The sequence below is a fragment of the Antennarius striatus genome, chromosome 6 (assembly GCF_040054535.1).
Source record: "Antennarius striatus isolate MH-2024 chromosome 6, ASM4005453v1, whole genome shotgun sequence".
In the NCBI taxonomy this organism is placed as follows: domain Eukaryota; kingdom Metazoa; phylum Chordata; class Actinopteri; order Lophiiformes; family Antennariidae; genus Antennarius; species Antennarius striatus.
In genome coordinates this window covers 19,866,090-19,884,463 of record NC_090781.1, presented here as the reverse complement: position 1 = coordinate 19,884,463, position 18,374 = coordinate 19,866,090, and the positions used below count along the sequence as shown (strand labels likewise).

Sequence of the window (18,374 nt, the reverse complement as noted above, 5' to 3'; positions counted from 1 at the left end):
AGACGGTCACGTTTGATGCTGGCTCTGTTAGGTATGGATATGATGCATGCCTTGTCAGCGTTTTGTTCAGTTGAATTTCTAAGTTGCAGTAATTTATGCATTTCTGCACATGCCAGCAAACAGACGTGCCGTTCTGCATCACAGTGCAGCGCTATGAAATCATTATTAAAGATGCTCGTGGGCATTTCTCGCTTTCTGAGAGTTTGAAAATATTCCCCTTGTGCGCTTCATTTTGAATGCCACCATTTTTGGTACTATTGATGAACTCTAGAAGACAGAAAGTTACGGTGATGTAAGAGAAAAGAAGCCATGGAGCATATCTTTCCTCAGTGACATCAGCCACTCTGTAATCATATATAAAAAGAACAGCAGCGAAATGATTGGCTGACAAGTTGTAAAAGTTATTGGTTAGATGTGACCCACTGATGGGCTCCAGACAGCAACAACAGGACATTTAGACTGAGAATAAACTTAGGCCTACTTTTAATCCACAGCTTGGATTGTTTCTGTGCAGGAAAGCACAGATTTTATTATTTCACTTTTCAGCTGCACAAATCAAAAACCTTCAACAGAATGACCAGTGGCACAGACTTGAACATCTTTTCACATCACACACTGTACGAACATATCTGCATACTGTTAACACCAACTGTTCCACCAACAGTCCTAAGTGTGATGCACTGAGCTACTAAATGACACCAGTAGGCGGTTTGATGCCGGGGCAGAAAAGACACTCTGAACCTGACATTTCAGTTGTCGGGCGTCATCCTGAGTTTAGAAATTGGAGGAAAAAACAAGCAGAATAACTTGTAAAGATTTCACCCCTATTTTGTTTGATGGAGATCGATGGAGATTTCAATTAAATTGACTTAAATTGGGTTGTGTGTAGCCGAGGAGGGAGACGTTCTCTTGTGCGTTAGGTTGAAAACAAACATGCCTCAGCAGAGAGAGACGAGGAGACGTAACTTTCAGGGGGAAAAAAAGCATCTGAGATGTTTCCTGGTGTGATCAAAGAAGTCTGTGATGGACTTCATGCCCAAACACAATGCATTATGGATCACTCACTCTGCTGCTCTCTCTCTCTCTCTCTCTCTCTCTCTCTCTCTCTCTCTCTCTCTCTCTCTCTCTCTCTCTCTCTCTCTCTCTCTCTCTCTCTCTCTCTCTCTCTCTCTCTCTCTCTCTTGTCTCAGACGATCCAGCTTGGTCATAACAACCAAACTCTACTGGGGAGGAAAGTAAGTAAGAGTTTCAGGTAACTTTCAGTCGCAATGCAGAATAAAGTCGTTTCAGTGCAGATTATCTGACGGTGTGATGTACTTATAGATCCAATCATAAACCTCAAGCACGTTTAGCGTATATTATTTATAATCTGGATGATTGTGTAAGTACATTTGAAGCAGGACCACAATAGCCATTGCGAGACACATCTTGGAGCGGCTAACGATGCTCTGGAGACTAATAATACCAACTCGCTGACTGTTAGCGACTCAGCCGTGGTTCTCAATGAGGGTCAGTCTGCGTTGCTTCCAGAGACTCATCCAGCTGTAGTGCAGCATCAATCTCCATTATACCCCCCCCCCCCCCCCCCACCAGAGGGAGGTGGCACTTGGTTCCTCCCGACAGGATAGCATCATCGATCTGTCGTAGTGTGTCGTGCCCCATTATGGTTGTATTCATTATCAGAAAGAAGACACTGGTGAAATTTATCATGCACTTGATTCAACCCGATGTTAAAACTCCCGAGCCAGGCTTTACCTGAGGAATAGTGGACACCAGTCAGTCACACAATCACAGATCAAATGAAGTCAAAGATTCACAAGTCCTAAAAATACCATCAGAAAAATTCAAGTTAAGGTAAATCAAATGAGTTTCACCTGGGAAAAAAAAAGGATATCCAGAAAAACCTATCCTTCTGAGTGTTTCACAAGCAGTAAGAGTTAAACTACCCAGCTGTGGCTTTTTTTATTTTTTATTTTTTTTGGGGGGGTGTTACCTTTTTCTATTTCTCTGTAGTAACATGAACAACATAACTCCCCATCAGCGCCGACCATTGGAACGACCAGTTTCTGTGCTCCAGAGTGTGAGAGAGGATAAAGAAATCAGCTTACAGCACACACTTACACACACAAACACACACACACACACACACACACACACACACACACACACTTCTTGCCAGAGCGCGTCCAGCTGGGTCCGTTGATAAGGAGGAAGTTATTTTCTGTTCCTGAACATTCCTAGAGGAAGAGCCAGTCCTCTACCTCTCTCCCAGACACACAGTGATGCTCAACATTAAAAGTGCCTCATTTAGATAACATGAAAAGGCTCATTTTGTCTTTGACGTCAAATTCCAAAAATTGCATTGTTCCCAGCTGATCTCTGGTTTGTGTTTGTCCTATCAGAGCAGAGACAGAGAGGGGCCTGTCGAGGAAACACATCATCGAAGGTGAGACGTTCAGACGAGCTCAGATCCGTCTCTTGTCTCTCACAACAAACGCTAAACATCTTCTGTGTGTCTCAGGTCTGAAAGGCTCGCTGCAGAGGATGCAGATGGAGTACGTGGATGTGGTTTTTGCTAACCGACCCGACAGCAACACCCCTATGGAGGGTGAGTCAACCTGAGAGGTTTTTTATTAATATCTCGTGTCCTGAGGTCAAAATATCAGAAGTTTGTGGTTTGCGTTCAAGGATCTTTTTGAACTGCCCTTTAATTTTTTAATTTTTATTTTTTACTCCCATATTAACAATAAACTCTTTTTTCCCAGAAGGGTTGTCATAATAGATCAATTAAAATCTTGATTCAATAAAGTTCTTGATAATCTTGCATTGCCGTGACAGGAAAAAAAAAATTATACTGTTTAATATAACAACATTTTCTTCCATGCATTGCTAAAGTATAATTTTATCATCATCACAGGTTTGAAAATCTGATACTGGATCTGCTTTTTTTCTATTATCTTTGCTTTGTTTAGTTTTAAATGCATGGTGTCATAATATGATCAATACATCGAAAACCAAAAAATCAACTATTTTATATTAGTTTCAGAAGTTAAACCCAAATTACCAAACGTTTCACAGACCCATCGCAAAAAAGACCTTTATTTCAGTCTTTCCAGTTGGTTGTGTCTTAATAGATTTTTTTTATGTTCTGCAAAATTCCATTTCTTTTTCCCACCATCTGCTCCCGCTCCCGTTCACTTCCACCACTCCGTTGGTCTTCCTTCCTCCGGTTCTCTTCCTGTACGGGCCAGAAATTTGTGGCAAGCAGCAATTAAACGTGAAAGTAGCGCGCACGATGGAGACGTGTTGCTGGATGCAGGATGGCAGGAGGAGGATGGAGGGGAAGGAAGATGGTGGTAACAGGAGGCAGGAAAGAGAAATAATTATTTACTTTAGCTAACACTATGTTATTTCCCTCGACAGATCGCATTCAGCATGCATCTGTATTTCAGGTTAATTATCTCTTGCCAAATTAACTGGAAAAATACGTCTTTACGCTCCTGCTGATTATACATTCTGTTCACCTCCTCTTCCCTCTCCTCTCCTCCATCAATTCTGTTTTCCAGATTCCCCCTCCTTAACTTTCTGATGTCTTGTCAAGAATCTGTTTCTTATTGGGGAATTACAAGAGTCCGCTACAAGTGAAGGATTACGGCATAATTGGAGTGTATGCCAGGCGGTGATGAATAACCGTAATGACAGCCCTAATCTGAGTTGTTGGTTTTTTTTGGCGCTGACAGACGTCGACTTGCATAGTCAGCAGTGTTGAGCTAATTGCACCATTAAAAATGCAGCAGCTCAGATGTGATCAGAGTGGCTTTAGCATGTGAGCTTGTTAGTTTGTTGGGGATGGGTGAGGAGCTGTCAGCAGGTGAGACATCTGCTCAAGATGTTGATCTTGCTCCCATCGGCCTTCTACTATCCCACTATTCTCTTACAATTCTCTTCATTTTTGGGGTGAATCTTCCCAAAGACACCTGCTTTCTTGCAATTCATGTTGCTTTTGTGTCTCATCCATCTCTTTCATCTACCCAGCTATTGTTGATTCATTCAGAATCTGCTGCCAGCCTCTGGGAAAGTCGCTTCCAACCTGCGCCTGATGTTCTTAATCTCTGCTTCCTTGTGTAATGTCTTCTCTCAAAGATCCCCCCATGATGGATGGATAGATGGGTGTGCCAAGTTCTGATTTTGAGATTTGTGCACAGGACAAATGAAGTGGAGTCATTTAGCCGTGTTGTGTTCAGAAGCTCACGTTAAATTCTTCATCTCCTGAGTGAATCGTGGCTTTAGTTTATCAAAAAGAACAGGAAAACAGACGGACAAATATTTCTGTCTTCCAACACAAGTTTTCTCACACAGCCCAGAAAGCAGAATCCTTGGACGGAGAGCTGTTGACGCAATATAGGATGGAGTCGGTGGATCCATCATCTGATGACACCCTGTGTTTTTCTGTGTTTCTCCACAGAGATTGTTCGGGCCATGACCTACGTGATCAACCAAGGCATGGCGATGTACTGGGGAACGTCTCGGTGGACGGCCATGGAGATCATGGTAAGGGGCGAGACTGTGAGGCATCATTCACAACCATGACAACCAACTAAGAGTAAAACTGATGGTTTGGTCCTTAGATATAAACTATTAATTAAATATTCTTAATTCATAAGAAGTGGGCCTGATTTCTTTGCTTTCATACCTTTAAGATCAAATGTTCACAAGCGCAAATAGTGATCCTGCGTAAAAGAAAAGTTTAATCCAAATAAGTCGTGAGGAAAAGTGTTTCTCCGGAGCGTTTCCAGCGGTTACTTTCCTCCAGTTCCTCCTGTCAAAATTGGTCCGCCTCGCTTTTCAACTTTCAGTTCATTAATGAGAATACACAGTGTGTGTGTGTGTGTGTGCGCACGTGTGTGTGTGTGCGAGGAACAAAATAAAGTGGCATTGTAGAACCCAACACTTATTCCCTCACCCTCTTCCTCTCCTCCCCGGATATGCGTGGCGTCCTCTGTGATCCTGGTTTAAAAGAGCAGATATCTCCGTGGAACACACGCCCAGATGAAAGCTGTGTAATTTAGATAGCATCAGTAATGAATGGGTGGGGAGGGGGGGTGTGTGCAAACACTGCTCCTCAGTGTACATGACAGGTGGTGGTACAGTGCGCACACACACAACGCATCACGGCACATGTCATGGGTTGCAGCACAAAAGGGCAATTTATAATTTGAGCGATGACACCAACATAATCCTTGTGTTACACTGAATAAATTACCTGGTAGCTCTCCGCAGACATGTGTTCCACAGCAGGGAGAGGTGGTTAGGTATATATAGTATATACAGTACATATAGAATCAACACATTAGTAGTTCATACATGTGTGCGCGAAACATGTGAATCCAGATAAGACTAATATGATTCCTCAGAGTTGTGGTGTGGAATAACGATTGGACGGCTTCCTTTGAGTTACATCTGTGAATTTTTGCCACAACACCCCCAGCCCCACCCCGCCCCACCCTACCCAGTTCACTGAACTGGGACTGGGACAATAATTTAAATGATTACACTTCCATTACATAATGATTGGATAAAATGAACAGAGGACAATCGAGTGGATAATTGCAATCGGTTGTGCGACAATCATGAGCTGAAACTTCACAATCATGAAAGCTGTATCCATCGATTCATCCGTCCTTTAATTTTCTCCCTTCTTCTCTGTCCTTTTTTTTTAATCTCTAGGAGGCGTATTCAGTGGCAAGACAGTTTAATCTCATCCCTCCAGTGTGTGAGCAGGCAGAGTATCATCTCTTCCAGCGGGAGAAAGTAGAAGTTCAGCTGCCTGAACTTTACCACAAGATAGGCAAGTGTGTGTGTGTGTGTGTGTGTGTGTGTGTGTGTGTGTGTGTGTGTGTGTGTGTGTGTGTGTGTGTGTGTGTGTGTGTGTGTGTGTGTGTGTGTGTGTGTGTGTGTGTGTGTTAAGTTTGTCAAATTACACTCAGTTGAGTAAAATTCAGGGATTAATTAAACATTGTTAATCATCTCCTCATCCATATCCATGTTTTTCACGCCACCGTCTCCATGGTTGCAGGAGTCGGGGCGATGACGTGGTCTCCGTTGGCGTGTGGCATCATCACGGGGAAATATGAAAATGGCATTCCTGAATCTTCCAGGGCTTCCATGAAGGTGGACGGGAAGGGGATGAAAAATATGACATTGTGTGACATTCCAGTTGGCTCATTCATCCTCTACTTCCTCCTCTCTTTCCAGTCCTATCAGTGGTTGAGGGAGAAGATCGTCAGCGAGGACGGGAGGAAGCAACAGGCCAAGCTGAAGGAACTCAACCACATTGCGGAGAAGCTGTCCTGCACTCTGCCTCAGCTGGCTGTGGGTAAGAATCCCCTGCTGCCTTCATCTTCTCGAGAATACCGTGAGTGAATTGTGTAGAATCCAGATTCCAAACCTCATTCATGTAGTGTCTGTGGATTTGTTTTATTCCACTCTTAAATATTATTTGATCCTTCATTTTCCACCGATATGTACTTCTTAAAATCCAATTGTGCACCAATAAAAGCAGAGAGCAACCTGAAGATTCGAAGCTAATGCATTTGAAGGTTATTTTTTATAAGTCTTGTGTGTTCTGTTGAGGGATGGTCGGAGGACTGTGATTTGTAGTAGAGGAGCTTTACCATCTAAAACCACATTATTTATGATGCTGTTTTCTATGGAATGAGGAAGAGCAGATAGAGATCTGGATCATTTCTTTAGTGGGAGTAGCAGGGCGCCATCTAGTGGTGAGCATCAACCTCTCTTTCTGTCTAGCGTGGTGTCTACGGAACGAAGGGGTGAGCTCCGTTCTTTTGGGAACGTCCAATCCCGAGCAGCTCACTGAGAACCTGGGGGCCATACAGGTGAGAATGCATTAACGAGGGGAGGGGGGCATTGTACTGCCATGTTCAAAATACAGGAAGGGATTTCTGGAGGTGCTTCATAAATTGAGGGTGCACCCAGAGACTATTTGTACTTCTATTTCATTTCCTGCCTGGCACGTTCAATTTTTGTCATCTTGCTGTCCAGGTCCTTCCTAAGATGACCTCTCACATCGTGTCCGAAATCGACCACATCCTGGGCAACAGGCCGTACGGTAAGAAGGACTACCGCTCTTAGACCCGGTCGATTGGACTACCAAGAGGTCAGCCAGCTCACTTACCTGGCTACTCAACCATAAAGCTACCATGGACCCACCGTTCAAAGTTCAGGTCTGTGGTTCTGCCCTTGGATCCTCTTCAGCCCGGAGCAAACAGCCTTCCCTCAGCCCAGTACTGCATACTGTAACCCAGCCAGACCAGCTCCACCAGGTTCATCTCAGGTCTGGTCCAAGAGACGCTCACCAAAATCAGCTTGTTTGCAAACCTCAAATGCGACTTAAACCATCTGATTCAATGAAAACTTTGTGCTCCTCTGTTAAGGTGTAAACCCTTCCAGCACCGCTCCGTTGAAATGTAACTATGCAGAGCTTAGTTTCACTCATGTTTTATTTCAGACGTTTGTCGGATCAAATCCATCCAGGGGAATCCTTGAGAAATCCAGAAGGCAAGCTATACTAGAACAACTAACAGTTTGTGATGTACGTGGATACGGTTTTACAGCAACATGGGGAATCGGGCTGCACATTATGATGAGCGCTGCAGCTTTATTTAAAGTGCCTTGCTTAAGGGCAACTGACAGTTGTAGTTGTTGAGCGAGATGGTTTTGCTACGTAACACTTCATCCGCTCACATTTTCCCAGCTCAGACACTCAAATCTCAAGCCTTCCTCTCTAATATCCGGATTTCCATCCACATGTGATTAAATTTGAGCGTGACATAGAGAATGAGCTCATATTTTATTCATGCAAATTGCTTCACCACAGCCAATTGAATCAATGCAAGCACCTTAAGCTGAAAACTTAGGAACAGTGACACAATCAAGTCGTATTTGCATGAACATCTCCTGTCAGGATTTTGTGCTTTTATTTAATTGCTATGCAGCAAATACAATTACCCAAAAGAGCTCAAAACTCCTACTAACGTTTTAGCTTAAGGGATGAAATTTCCTGAAAACTATGAATGAGGCCTCAACAAGCCAGTTTCTTATTATCTTGAATTAGCTTCTGACTACCAAACGCACTCAGTCCAGTTTTTGCAATGGCAGAAAAAAGTAGAAGGTAGAAGTATTTCAGTAGAAATTACTAGATTCAATTCCCAAGTATATTAACCAATAACTGCATGAATCTCCTGCTTTGATGTGCCTCTTTTTTCCGTCCTACAAAGCATAATTATAATTAAACAGAAAGAAGATTGATTATTTTTTTAAAAAGGCCGCTTGTGTGAGAGGCCCGTGAAACGGATCATCCTTGTCGGTCAGAGTGGAGCATGTCGCCCCCTTGCGGTGTTTTTGAGGAACAGCAGCTCTTCGCCGGCTAAAGACAAACTGCGGACTGCTTCTCTCTCTCTCTCTCTCTCTCTCTCTCTCTCTCTCTCTCTCTCTCTGCAGTGATCACGTGACCTTTGACCTGATGACTGTATCGGTGAACCCTGCAGGAATGAACTTTAAACATATATCTGTAGAATAAAATGTTCATAATACCTGCAAGAATTGTTCATGAACAGTACAGAGAGGCTTTTGGGTAAAGTATGAAAGACTACAGTATTTATTTTAGAGTAGCTGAAATATATAAACTTTATTTTGACATTTGGAGATTTTTTGTGAAGGGGGCTTATGTGTACATAATATGTTGAATGCTAACCTTGTAACAATAGTAAAACCAGGGATAAGCCTCTCACTGTTCTGTATGGCAGTGTAATATATACATTATGTAAATAGTATGTAGACGTATTTGTTGACTTATTTTTGCTGGTCCGCTGCGGTATCACCCTTGACCATCATCCTCCAGCCTGACTTCACACTGTCATGGACTTCATGTCTGTCTGAAGGATGTTCCATACAACCAGTTAAAAGGAGTTTGTTGTCTTTTCATTGCAAAGTCAGATTAGGAAATCTGCATTAATAATGGCATTATTTCAAGAACAGTAAATCATGAGCTTCGGCTCAGACTGAAGCCCTGATCTCGGATCAGGTGGGCTCAGCTCTCACGGTTGTCACAGGTGCTGCTCTGGTTTATCATCTGGAATACAAGCCATCACAAACAGATAAATGCAGAAATGTCGGCCAGGCTCCAGTTGTATCACTGTCTTGTCTGTGTGCATTTCTTGACTTGCAGCATAGGCATACTATAGATTTTAACCAAAGGCAATTTTCTATCTTTTAAGGACTCTTGCCAGCAATGCTTTTACACAAATTGTAACAGAGCATCAACAAGCAGTTTGGCTCTGTCCTCAGATAATGAAGAGGCTTCCTTATGACTTTCTGCATTGATTTGGCCTTAAACATAATGGTGGCTGATCTGACGTCCAGTCAGACATCATTCTTAGACACGACCTGCTGTTTGTAAAAGTGCTATGACTGCTGATTTTCTCCTAAAAGATATACATTATTACTCACAGTAATTTGACTCATAAAAATTTTCATATACAGTCTTTTATTCAATTTATAGTTTGTGCACAAGTCAAGAAGTTGTGTATTAGTTGCAGTCAGCGACCATGCTGGGCCGTGGCCTACTGGTGTGCGTGGAGACGTCGCCACCTGACAGAGTGCCTTGACTTGTGACTCGTCCCACGACATGAAAAAAAAAAATTCAGGGATGTCTTTCAGTGAGTTTTTAATGTTGTTTGAATGGTGTTGATGCCGTTTTCTGTAACTAAAAATCATCTGATCTACAGAATGCGCTACCTGTGACTTTGATTAGATAAAAATTAAAACAAAGCAGCCAAATTCTCCAGCTGGTTCACAGTGAGGTTGAAACACACAGATTTGCGTGTGCATTTATTCCTTCTTGGCCTTCATTCAGGCGGTTTCTGTAAAATGCTTTTGCATTTTTTTTGGACCTTTAAACCACTGAGGGAAATCTGATTTTTGCTGATGCAGTTACATTTTCCTTCAGCGAGTCTTTTGCTTTTTGATGAATAAGTTTGTCTTCATAAAGAAGGCAGTCTTCGCCTGCTCCAGAGATGCTCTGGCAATTTCTCAACTGCTTTCCGTAGGAGCACAAATGAAGCAATATTTCCGCAGGCGCCGATGAAATGTGATCCATTCACCATTTATATTAACCATCAGCGTCAGCAGGAGGCTATTAGCTTTGGGTATTGGCTATTTCATTAGTGAGAAATAGATCTGAAGGCCAACATGAAACAAACTGGAGATCATTAATATGGATAAATAAATGTTTCTTGCTTAAAGGATGTAGTCTGGCATTGGCACAAGATATTTAACCCAAGATAAGCTGCAGTGCAACCTCTTTTGTTCTACTTGTGAATGGAAAAGACTCAATGTTGAGTTTGTTTGTGTTGTGGGAGCGACATGCAAACCATCAGTGTATTATTTCTCTCCTGAACAGTGGTCTGTCTGTAAATAACCTATATGGAAGTGTGATTAAAAATAAAAGCATTGACAATGGATTCATCAGAAGCTCATTGTCTTATTCTAAAAGTGCTCTCGATGAGACTGAAGGGCACAAACACGGACGACAAGTATAACTGGTTGCTTTATTTGTTACAAAAAACAGAAGACTCACCTGGAGAAAGACTCTCCAGACATTTGATCATGAATTTCATGAAGCTGAAATGTGATATTCTGGTCACCCCTTTAAAAAAAGCAAACATATAGAGTCGACCCCTCGTTTATCTTCTCCCTACACAACCGTCGTCCTCTTTTACTTGGAACCTGTGGACAGCAGAGCAATGAGTCCTGAAGAGGCGCTGATGGACAGAATGTAGTTCCTGGGAGGAAAAATGGTTAAGGATAAAAACAAGCATCTGTGCTACTTATTAAAAGCATCTAGTCAGGATGGGACAGTTTGATGATGTGTGCAGTATGATTCAAAAGATACACGGTGGGGTTGAAGTTCTTGAGCAAGAAGAAGGAGGCGACGATGACGAGAACCAGGAAGAGGGTGTTGTTGTAGAAGATGGAGAAGGTGGTGGCCTCGTAGTCCGCGACCTCATTCTTCTTCCACAAGATTCTAGAAAAAAAAGAACGAAGCATTTAATGGTCCAGTAAATATATGGAGGCAATGCAGGCATTCCTTCACATAAACTGAGTACAGAACATGGCAGTCAGAGACTGCAACATCCAGCGACATCCCTGAATTCCAAATTTTTTCAACATCAAGGTTGTGATCTAATTTTCATTCCCTCGACTCCTTGAATATATCGCCTTATGTTTCGTCTTTCTGTCTTATCCGGTTCCTAAGATATGTTCCTGAGATATTTTAAAAAGTTAAAATTTGACCGTGACATAGTTTTCTCAAGGTCATCATCTCATTTCCATACCCTTTTCCGTCCGAATAATGTGCTTTTGCTTTCATCTTTCTTTCTGCAACAGTTGGGAAGATATTTGGTGGACGGATGGACGGACGGACGAACACACAAACACTGCTAATTACAATGCATCATCCCTTCGCGGGATGTAATTATTCCGTAACAGAAGAAAAAAAAGAATGTCATGGTTTCTGTCCTGGTCTTCTCAGGGTGATTATTATTTCTTTATTATGGTGCATAATATCAACGCTCAACCAAAAGTTTAGGGTCCCCCACTGTATTCCACTCTTGTGAGGTTCATATTGAATATGCCATGTCATTGATTCATTCCCAAGATAAGAAAAGGTCAGCAGAACAAAACAGCCCAGTGAAAGTCCTGATGCTATACTACCTGAATGAATGAGTAGGACAAGAAGCAACTTATTTACTATGAAGATCATGCAAATAAAATTTTAATCATCTATCATCCACTGTGAGGTATATCAATATATGATAAAGCATGTTTCACCTCTCGTCTTTCTCCTTGCGGGACATCTTGCGGTTGTCCGCCTCGGATAACTTCCTCGTTACCTCCTTGGAAACAGCATCCTCACGTTTCTGGGCAACTCTGGAAAATGAAGGAAGAAAGATCACCAACGTGGCTGGTAAAAGAAAAACCTTAAAGAAATAGTAAAACAACAAATGAAATGAGCAATCAATGAAGAGTAATCTGTATCAATTGTCACATAAGTGCTTCCAGCATCCAGAAAGTGTACAATGTTGAAATTTCTTACTTGTGTTTGAGAACAAACTTGACGTTCTTGTATGCGAAGGCCACCAGGTAGGTGCTGACGAGAGTCATCACAGCATACAGAACTGCAGACTGCACAAGATCCATGTGCCAAATCCTCCAAAAGAGCCCTACAAAAGTAACAACCAATAGTAGAGACTATAACGTCAGGACACATTCTGCAGGTTGGTTAAATGCACAGGTGTTGCAGCTATTTCTTTCAAAGTGGTGTTTAAATATATGACATCTCACAGAAATCCATCAAGCATGTCCCAACCTTGTACAATACTAAGAATTATGACAAAATTAAGCATACATAGGATCTAACGAAATTAAAAAATAGGTTTCTTTAAATTTTGGGCAAAAAATGAGTAATCCCTCGCGTATTCGCGCCTCAAGATGCCCGGCTTTATACATCATGGACTTTTAGGAGGTAATCACGTGATACAGTACACGCATGCTATTGGCTGACAGCATCCGGAAGTGCGCTGGGTTCCAAGACTTCAGTCAATTAAACAAACACTTAAAACCACTTTGAACAGTCAGATAGAAGGTGGTTTGATATCAGCGTGGGGAGGGTTCATAAACGCTTAAATTACCGTCACTAATAATATAGTTCGTCGCTACATCGTGGAATTGCGTTTTTTGGCGGGTGGTCCTGGAACGTATTAACCGTGAGTAACGAGGGATTAGTTCGTCCGTTTTTAAATCCATTTTGTGTAGGTCAACCTGGTATTCTATAGTAACGAAAAGAGTCAAGTGAACGGTGAGTACATTCATCTCTTTTCAGAAATACATTTTATTTATATGGTTACACTAGAATGCTCTTCAACCTGCAGTAATGTGACCTAACTTTAGGACGTCGTAGCCATTCTTATCTATATTTCGCTATAACGTTGTTATTACTTCTACAACAGTTTTAGCGATACTTTTTTTATTTATTAACGACCACCGCATTGAATTTAAGAATTATTCATTCATTCATTGCCCCGCATATGAATCAGTGTCAGCAAAGATAGCTGGTTAGCTAGCCGCTCCACTCTCTGGTACTCACAGATGGGAATAGCAGAAACGATGAGCGCGTTTCCGTAAAAGAGAGCGGTGGATTTGGCGGAGAGGTTCCTGCTGAAGTCCTGGAGGAGAAGGTCTTCTTCGGACTGCTGCTTACCGGTGTTTTTGGGAGCCATGTCTGGTGCTTGACCGGCTTTGCTGCTCTGGCTCTGGACACAAGTAGACTGACACGTCGGTGTTTTTGGAGAAGAGGGACGCGTCAGCACAAACCCGGAAATACGCCAGGATTTTTCTTCTTCGTTTCAAAAAAAGGAGGCTGATCAGAGATTTTCTGCCCTCTACAGGTGAAAAAAAAAACGACGTTAAAACTTTTGGCAATAAGATTTCAAAACGTACTATTAATAAAAGAATTTATCAACTACAGCCAAAGAAAAATGCGTTAAATTTAACTTACAGTAAAATGCATAAACAGTTAAGGATTTATGAAAATAGTGAGATTAAAAAGCTTTCTAAATATATGATTGTATTCCAAATACAAATCAGAACTAGAACCAATGCAGTCACAGACTGCAATATCCCGCGACACCCCTTCACACACCAATGTGACTGCATTGATTCTTGTTGTAGTTTGTTTCTCCCGCATCTGAATTGACAGGTCAAATACTGTACAGTAATTGCAGGATTCATCTTTACTCCACTAGAGGTCAATGTCTACATGTCTGGGCAGGTATTGGGCCCCTGCACATTTCCCGAGGGACTGACCGCAAGATCTGCAGGTTTTAAATTACAAGGATTACAAGTAATTAAGGAGAGTCAGGTCATGAACTCATAGTGTTGATAGATTTTATGATGCCAGAGGTAAGGTTTTTTTGGCTTTTAAATAACAGATATTTTTCACTAGAAAGAAGCATGACCTATATTAATAGGAAAAAATGAAACATGAAACAAAGGTTTGAATTGATAGGAGGGACTTTTGTGGACTAATGCGATAAGCAAACAATATATCCCTCTTCAGCACAATGGTGAATTAAATCTTAATCTTCTTATGAGTTAGTAAATGAAGTCAGTTCAGTAAATCCTATTCTATGGGATCATATCTTTGCCTGCTGAATCTACTGCATAAATCCAAAATCCTATTTAAAACTCCTCATACACATCCTCATCTGACAAACCTCCCGTAGCCCATGGTGTGCATGAGAGTGTGACTAGACAGCTGCAGATGCATAACGCATTAGTAGAGCATGAGCCTCCCTTATCTCGTCCTCCGAGTCACATGCCTGCCACTGGAGACATTTTAAGACCAGGGGGAAAAGAAAAAACACCAGACAGATATTTGTTCTGCTGTTGCCGTTGCACTGCTTAACCCCCCTCTGAGCATGGGGGGGAGCAAACAGCATGTGCGTGTGACTGAGTGCATGAGTTTGCGTTAGAATGCCATGTAGACAGGAAGGTTTGCGTGATGTCCCTGTCTGTAAATGGGGATGGAGTTTAGGGATTAACTGTGCACTTCAGGGGGCCAGGAAGGAGTGAAAGAGGGGAGGCGGGAGAGGGAGGAGGTGATGCCAAACGCCCTGCCAACACAATGCCAGGTGCTTTTGGTGAACTCTCTGTCTCTCTCTCTTTATTTCATTCTTCCTTTATTTTTCCCCCTTATGAGTGAGTTTGCGTTTGTAGCTACTTTAGCTTCAATGATGCCACAGAAATAACGACAGGGACAAACAGACACACTGTAACTCCTGCAAGGCAGTTTGCCTGGCAATGCTGGTATGTTTTATCTCACTGTGATCATACCCCAAGGAGTATTTATGACAGATCACCTCTCACAGTGACAAATTACTCTTGAGTTATCTTCTAACACTAGCCCAAAGCTAAGCTCCAGGAGCCTTACATCTCTTACACTGACATACCACATTGTGTGTGTTTGTGTTTGTGTGTGTGCATGCGTGCGAGTGTGCGTGCGTGCGTGTGTGTGTGTTTGTGTTTGTGTGTGTGTATGGCAATGACACTGAGTAAAAATAGTCCTGTGCCATCAGAAGTGTACGAGATGAACGTAATCTTATAGCACATAGTTTTAATGTGTTTCATTTTCCTGAAGCTTCAAAATAAGCAATGCTTTCGACGCACAAGCTCTCATCTAGGAAGATGACTGCAGACACAGAAGAGGAAGAATCTCATGAGGTGAGTTTGTCGTTCATTTAAATGAAGCCAGGTTTATTGGATTTAAAAGAAACAAAAGAAGTTAGTCATTTTCCAGTGTGGTGGATGTTATGGAATTCCCCCGTCACTGCAAAAAATGATTCACAAGTGGTGTGAAGTATGACAGAACAGACATGTAGTCACACAACATCCTCCAGCTTCCTGGGAGCAGCTTTTATGGATCTTTTATTGTTGACATATGTTATAAATTCTTAAGTTTGATCTGAAAGGGATTTTTCCTTTTCTTCATCACTTTCTGGTTTCTCAATTTCCTCTCTGATTGGGAGCGGATCTGGTGCTTTTTTTCCTCTTGACTCCATCTGAAAATGAACCGATGCTTGAGTTCATGACGTGAGTGAATCGTCTTAATCTACAAAGTTCTCATCTCTCATAAAAACCACGACGTTTAAACATACTAAATCATATCAAATGTGTGTGCTGTCAGTTTTTGTTTAGTCTTTTTATAGCACTTCAAAAGCCAATGTGATTTAATCTGCATTGTCGGTACTTTTTGATTTTGCGATGAGCTAAAATAAAACGCACACAGCTGGTAACAAAAATCTGAGCATTTTCCATGCACGCTTACAATCATGCTTTGTTGCGAAAGACAAGAAATCTTCAGTTAAGATCAACTGGAAGTTCTAGTCGTGCCAGGGTTTCAAACAGCTATTTCAAGAGCAATTCATACACCCATAAAGGGAGGCCTCACACCCGCTGAACTTTGCGTCGGGTGAATTTGCATCATGGACCAATAGCAGACCACCTTGACAGAGCTGACCTTTGGATGAAGAGCAGACTATGCACAGTGCTGCTGATTCTTTTTTTCTGACCTCTTCTGTCTGTTCTACTCCCATAGACAAGAGACAGCATTGATTTATTTTGGAAATATAAATAAACTTCAACTTTATACACCCACCAGCGACAGCTTTAAGCTCTTTGTTGGATGACATGATGAACAATCCTTACAACAAAGATGGAAGATGGAAATAAGCCCAGATGGAGTCCACCAGCCACAGCGAGCCAAATGCAAGTCGTGACTACACCAAAACTAAACCACCGCCACCTCCAACATACCTCTTTATGGTGTGACACATGCTGGATAGTGAGCTGTAGGTCATTAATTAAATGGATTAACTGTCCCAGTCCAAACGGGCTTTAGCTCAGTGTCACCGAAGCTAACGGGGTCAAACTCCGTCCACAAACATCTTGCTCAAAGATCACATTCAGGAAAATACAGCTCCTGTTTGCCATTTATTTTAGTCTTTTTTATAATGATTACGCAACAAGGGTGTCTGGTCCTTTTTTGGCAAAAACACATTTTGATGAACTGCTGAAGTTTTCCAGGATGTCCGGGGCAACAGCAGACTGTTTGGTAAATGGATCTGCCATAATGGAAAATCACATTTTTAGTGATAATTCCTGACAATAAACACATGATGACATGAATTCTAGTTTAGTTTTAGTTCTATTTGCATGTGTTTTCATCCTACACAGTCTATGGATTAGATGTGTTGTATTTCACGGTTGTCTAATTATAGTAATGGTGACAGCTCTGGGGTGAAGCCTCTCTGTGTGTGTTTTCCTTATATCAGATTCGAGTCGGTGTCAGTGCAAAAGCAACAGTCAATAGATCAACAACACAAAATGCCTTTGTGTGCTACAAAAATGGACACAATTGGTTGCTTTGTGGGTGTTGACCTTACGATTTATTCTTTTCTTCCACACCCTTGAGACCAGAAGGAGGAGAAAAAGTTTGCCTCTCGGGGCCCCAGATTGTAACTTGATGATAACAGGCAAACTCAGTATCATTGATTCGGGGTGAGACGAAAGACGAGAGTGTAAAATGAATGATGATGAGGAGGAGAGGAGCACCTGTAGCACTGGAGGCGCCGTGTAACCGTTTCATGGTCTGGTGACCTATCTTCTACCGTATCCTGCTTTCCTTAAGGACGGGATCGTGTTCGCCTCTCGCTCATCACACACCCAGCCTCCACCCGTGACGTCTCTCCGACTCGGCTCAGGTGGTTGCGTGTGGTTCTCTGCTCTTATCTCCTTCATGTCTTGTGATTTATGCCCCCTCTCCCCCCTACCCCACTCCACCCACTTTCGGCTCAAAGGCACGGACCAGAATGTGATACGCTCGAGGCAGAGGTGAGCGATAGAAGCGGGGTGTGGGGGATCCCTCAGAGAGATGAAGGGAGGAAAAAGGAGTGAAATATTTGTCTTTTCAAAGGATGCAAGCATGTGTTTACGCTTTCTGCCCACTTTCATCATAAATAGTTTCCTCACCCTTGGGGCTGTGTGCTTGCATGTGAACCTGCATGCAAACATGTGTGTGTCTGCGTTTCCTTGAGAAGGGAGTCCAGATGTAAACTTTCATCTACTGTATTTCCTTCACTCCCTTTTTAAGTAAGTCAATTGATTGTGTGAATGCACACACATTTGGCTTCCATATTCATTAAATTAAGCTCCTTAAGGCTGAGGAATGCTTCAAGATATCAAATTCTATTACCACACTGGAAACTAGAGGAATATACACTCATACCAATGACTAGAATAACTGTTCAGTTTTTTTTTTAATGTGTTTCCCAGCTGATGATGGAGATGATGGAGGTGCGTGAGTCATTCTGTAGGTGTGGAGGTGTGTCGGTGGTCACATAGACATTGTTTATCAGGTCAGCCAGACCCAGGCAGGGAGATTCATGTCTACCCAGACTGTGATGACACAGGCTCAACTTCCTCCGGCAGAGTTATGGTGACCCTCCAGGCAGAGCGCAGTCCCAAAACAAACGCTCACGTGGTTCATTCCTTCATTCCAGTAATCCCCAGATTTCACAGCATGCACACACAGACACACAAAGAGACAAGGGTGTTCTGCTCTCTTTTAATGTATGGACACAGACAAAGAAAACGAGACCCGGTTTGTGTTTGCAAAGAACTGGCATTATCTACTTTGGAATTTAAATCCTTATAATGACAGTGCCACTCATAGAAGG

At 42.2% G+C, this 18,374-nt stretch overlaps 2 protein-coding genes across 4 annotated transcripts in view; one reads left to right on the top strand and one right to left on the bottom strand.

Moving 5' to 3' along the window:
• kcnab1a (potassium voltage-gated channel subfamily A regulatory beta subunit 1a) overlaps positions 1-10,476 on the top strand; it is a 63,158-nt gene extending 52,682 nt beyond the window's left edge. For 2 of the 3 annotated variants that reach the window (XM_068317496.1, XM_068317497.1), the window contains exons 6-14: positions 1,191-1,235; positions 2,403-2,446; positions 2,522-2,608; positions 4,466-4,551; positions 5,728-5,848; positions 6,077-6,171; positions 6,256-6,376; positions 6,808-6,896; positions 7,063-10,476. In XM_068317496.1, the coding sequence (XP_068173597.1) occupies positions 1,191-1,235; positions 2,403-2,446; positions 2,522-2,608; positions 4,466-4,551; positions 5,728-5,848; positions 6,077-6,171; positions 6,256-6,376; positions 6,808-6,896; positions 7,063-7,152 (778 nt within the window). In that variant the 3' untranslated portion in view covers positions 7,153-10,476. Of the gene's footprint in view, positions 1-1,190; positions 1,236-2,402; positions 2,609-4,465; positions 4,552-5,727; positions 5,849-6,076; positions 6,172-6,255; positions 6,377-6,807; positions 6,897-7,062 lie in introns of all 3 variants that reach the window. The other variant, XM_068317495.1, reaches the window with a different exon arrangement.
• Positions 10,477-10,609: 133 nt separating this feature from the next.
• Positions 10,610-13,443, bottom strand: ssr3 (signal sequence receptor, gamma). The gene is made up of 5 exons (XM_068317498.1): positions 13,226-13,443; positions 12,176-12,302; positions 11,911-12,009; positions 10,973-11,104; positions 10,610-10,862 (listed from the first exon to the last, which is right to left on the bottom strand). The coding sequence occupies exons 1-5, from the start codon at positions 13,356-13,358 to the stop codon at positions 10,796-10,798; spliced, it is 558 nt and encodes a 185-aa protein (XP_068173599.1). The 5' UTR covers positions 13,359-13,443; the 3' UTR covers positions 10,610-10,795.
• Between the last annotated feature and the right edge of the window lie 4,931 nt (positions 13,444-18,374).

What these genes read in the sequence shown, in the direction of transcription:
- ssr3 (XM_068317498.1), bottom strand. Translation starts at nt 13,358, where the DNA reads ATGGCTCCCAAAAACACCGGTAAGCAGCAGTCCGAAGAAGACCTTCTC. An exon ending in CGTTTCTGCTATTCCCATCT is followed by an intron (nt 12,303 to 13,225) that starts GTGAGTACCAGA and finishes TTACTTTTGTAG; the next exon opens with GGCTCTTTTGGAGGATTTGG. An exon ending in CGCAAGGAGAAAGACGAGAG is followed by an intron (nt 11,105 to 11,910) that starts GTGAAACATGCT and finishes TTTTTTTTCTAG; the next exon opens with AATCTTGTGGAAGAAGAATG.